This window comes from Berghia stephanieae, chromosome 8, assembly GCF_034508935.2.
Source record: "Berghia stephanieae isolate SIO BIC M18660-M18661 chromosome 8, UCSD_Bste_1.3, whole genome shotgun sequence".
Taxonomy (NCBI): domain Eukaryota; kingdom Metazoa; phylum Mollusca; class Gastropoda; order Nudibranchia; family Aeolidiidae; genus Berghia; species Berghia stephanieae.
Genome location: NC_088367.1, coordinates 47,828,136 through 47,832,231, shown reverse-complemented (window position 1 = coordinate 47,832,231; position 4,096 = coordinate 47,828,136). Strand labels below are relative to the sequence as shown.

At 39.7% G+C, this 4,096-nt stretch overlaps 1 protein-coding gene across 1 annotated transcript in view; it reads left to right on the top strand.

Moving 5' to 3' along the window:
* LOC144978793 (uncharacterized) overlaps window positions 1-3,876 on the top strand; it is a 24,202-nt gene extending 20,326 nt beyond the window's left edge. Inside the window, exon 3 of the mRNA XM_078925287.1 lies at window positions 582-3,876. Coding sequence (XP_078781413.1) covers window positions 582-1,781 — 1,200 coding nt within the window. The 3' untranslated portion in view covers window positions 1,782-3,876. The remainder of the gene's footprint in view (window positions 1-581) is intronic.
* The last annotated feature ends 220 nt before the right edge of the window (window positions 3,877-4,096 follow it).

The window sequence follows — 4,096 nt, the reverse complement described above, 5'->3', positions numbered from 1 at the left end:
ACTTCCGATCCAAAAGCGAGTGTCGTACCACTCGACTACATAGCCGCCTATTAGCCTCTTGTACGGCGTATTAACGGGCTTGTTTAATTATAAATCGGAAACGAATATCGATTATGTTTTAAACAAAAGATTTCGTATCGTGGGAATCAAGAATCGTGTTGAATCGATAAGCCTTTAAGCGTCGTTAGAAACATGGAAAAAGAGATTACCATTTGTTAAAAGTAAACAAATAGGAATGCGAGGATCGGAAGGTCCTAGGTTTGAGCCTCTTCGGCGCATAGTTGAGTCCTTGGCAAAGGCTCTTTTCTCACATTCTCTCACCGTACTCAGGGGTAAAATGATGGCCGTTAACAGCGTTGTCTTTGTCCGGAAAAAAATGTAATATCGCCTAGCAGGCGTCATGTCTCGTCCTACATGTTAAGTGTTGCTATTGGTCAGGGACCCTTTCTAAAGCGCTTTGAGCACGTTTAGTGGATATCGCGCTATATAAAAGCTCATTTTTTAAGTTTCAATTAAGATTGCTCACTGGCGCTTTACATTAACACATATTAAGATTGTTTGTTTTCTTCTTTTATCTCCAGATGCTGGATGTCCGAATAAACAGCATCCGGTCCCAGAGCTACAAAACAAATCGGGAATTGGACATGCACATGAAATCGTTCATGACTCGACGGAAAGCCCGAGAAAAAGCTTTGAAGAAAATCACACGCGTGCAGCATATGGACGATTATGTGGAATTTATCCAAGAACAGGAACCTGCCGCCAGCACATCCTTTCCCGGAATCGGCCTCCAGAAAAGTTCGCACAAGAAGCAGCCGATCACCAGTGCGAAATCTATGCCAAACCTGTCCGTGCACGCCAGCCAGAAACGTGCGCACGGGAAATCTCAGCCGTCTCATGCGGATGGTAGAACACCGGGACTGAACGCAGGCGAGTCACGGGAACACACGTTGCCTCGGATCACAGTCTCGTCACAATCTGATGATAGACTGATACAGGAGACAAAGAACACAAAAGCAAACAACAACAACAGTAACACATCTTCCCATCTTCCAAAAATCCTCCCACCAACAGCCTTGTTAGAAGATAACGATAATCATGATGGCAACATCAATAGATCTCGGAAAGTCGGAATTCAATTTATTCAAGGAGATAAAGGAGTAACTCGAGTGTTCAAAGTCGAGACAGAGAACTCAGATATTCCTACGCCTGAGAAGTCTCCGCGTGAAGAAAATAGTCCCGCAAACAGAAGCGCGGTGGCTTTTGCAGATCCTCCAAATTTCGACAGGGCCGCAACTGACGAGAACAATAACTCCCCTGCCACGCCAGACCACAACAACGAAGCCACTACCACCCTGTCCAAAGCCAACATGCCCCATTTACAGTCACGAAAAAGTATTTTTCAAATACAAAAAGAAAAACAACAGGAGGAGGAGTTACTCAAACTCCAAGAAAAAGACTTGCAACGTCATCGAAGTTCTCTGTCGGACATTCCTGTTGATCTCCACCCAGAAAAGCCAATCATCGACTCCCGGTTTCTTCATCTCCGTCGTCTTCTAGTTCCTCAGGATCCTCCCAATGAAGGATTTGCAGAGCTCAGTCCAAGCTTCCCAAAGCGGTATCCGTCTCTCAAAGATCTTTCTCCAAGGAGTAGGAGGAAGAACTACGCCAAGAAAAGAAAAGAACGTGACGGGAAAAACCCGAACGACAGCGAGGCCGAATTCTCGGAAGATGAGAGTGACTTTTCAACTGATTTTTCTGACGAAGAAGATGCAGAATGATGGTTAGGCATTCGTTGTTTTTTTTCTCGAAGTCTTGAATTACCCAGTGCTTTATAGTGCGCACCATTTGGTGCGATTTAGAATCAAAGACAAGAACTCCAAATATAAAGGAGGTGACTTTTGAAATCTGCTAATGTCACATTTAGATGAAAACCAATGGATACCGCTACATGAACGACGTTACATAACAAACTCCTCGTATTCCACAAAGCACAAAACGGAAAACTCACAATTCTAACTCGCAATTTGAAACGGAACAACAACAAAACATGAAACTCAGCATTTAATTTTGAAATCCCCTACTCAAAAACAAACCATCATCTTTACTCTTTCTTCCCCTCCACCATCCGACTTTGGAACTCCCTACCAACCACTTGTAAACAAGCCCTTTCGACTGATGACTTTAACAAAATATCGCTCCCTGCTTCCCTCTAAAAACCCTGTTACTGAAAAGACGGTCACATACTCCTCAGCCTGAAGCTTTGGCCTTAATGGAAGAAATAGAAGAGAATATAGTAAATGAGATGATGTTCTTCTTCAATATATTGGAATCACCGGGAAAAGATGGAACTTTCAAAACATTCAGGGTATCTATCAATGTGGTCTAGTGGTATGACATTCGCCTTCGGATCAGAAGGTCCTGGGTTCGAGTCAAAGCGGGCGCATGGTTGAGTCCTCGGAAAAGGCTCTTTACTCATATTCTCTCACCGAAATCAGGTGTAAAATGAGTACCTGGCCGTTAACAGCTTTGTCTCTGTCCGCAAAAATTGCGATATCGCCTAATAGGCGTCATGCCTCGTCCTAGATGTTAAGTGTTGTTGTTGGATAGGGACCACTTGTAAAGCGCACTCGAATGCTGGCATTTTCCAATACAATACTGCTGGGTGCTTCGAGGGACGGCGGCAAACGATTCTTTAGCCAGTCTTCAAAAACCTCTGCATTGACCCCAGAATTTTAGTCTCTACCTTCCAGATTATGTAGAGAAGAAGAAAAATCGACATTTCGTATCATGGCTACTTGAAAGTTGGATATACAGGGTCGGGAGAAAAAAAAAAAATAATTAAGACCCACCACTTCAGCTTGGTCTTATGTCGGATTCAGACCTATCTACTTAAAAACCTAAAAAATTCGTAATATTTGGAAGATAAAAAATAAGTGTAGTCGCTATAGTCATCTTTAAATTTTTTTTAAAAAAAGTATGCCCTTCCGCCACGACATCATAAAATATCGTCGCCTAGGCATTCCACGAAGGAATATAGATAATCCGTCAAACAGGATGTCTGATGTCTTCAGGAATCACCCATGTTATCCAAGTGAGCAAATCGGAGGTTCATAATCTTGCCCAAGGGAAAAAAAAACGAAAGTGCATGAAGCGGGCTCGAACCCGGGACCTTCCGAGTCACAGTGCAATGCCTTAACCACTTGGCCACTTCGCCCCTAGTTAACTTTAAACATCAACAATTTACCCTCACAAGGATTTTAAAAACACTTCAAACACTAAAATCCTTTTAAAATATGTAGCCTGGCATCAACTTTCATTTTCAATAAGTTTTAATGATCTAGAGAGTTGCTCATGAAGCTCTGAAATTGGGGGGAAAATTTCGTAAGTCTACGAATTTTACGTAATGGTTTGCAGGTCTGCGGACTAAAATAAATGAACAAAAATATCAAATTGGAAACTTGTCAAAATGAGGAAGATTCGTTACATTGTCATTGACGAAAATTATATCAATTCCCTCGATGAAGGCAGTTTGTGGCATCGGATTCACTACAACCGACGTGCACTTATTTATAGGTCTGATAATCCAATTCCTTATGGGCTCGTTGTTGTAATAATGACGCAAAATATTGTCCATTATAACAATGTTAAACTAGGCCCATAAGGATGTTCGGGCGTCAGACCTGCACATATATGTACACGTCGACTCCGACATAAAAACAATGTTGCCAGAATATTCCAATTATTCTTTTTTCTTTTCTTTTCTTTTCTTTTTGTATGTGTGTGATAAATGAAAAATATGCTCTAGGAATATCATTACCCATTAGATATTTGAATAAATATTAATTGCCTTAATAAATTTATCACGTTTTTTAACGAATCGGTTGTTAATTCTTTATTGTTTTATTGTTTTTGGGATTATTATTATGATTATTATTATCATGATTATTATTATTATGATTATTATTATGATTATTATTATTATTATTATTATTATTATTATTATTATTATTATTATTATTATTATTATTATTATTATATTATTATTATTATTATTATATTATTATTATTATTATTATTATTTATTATTAATGAT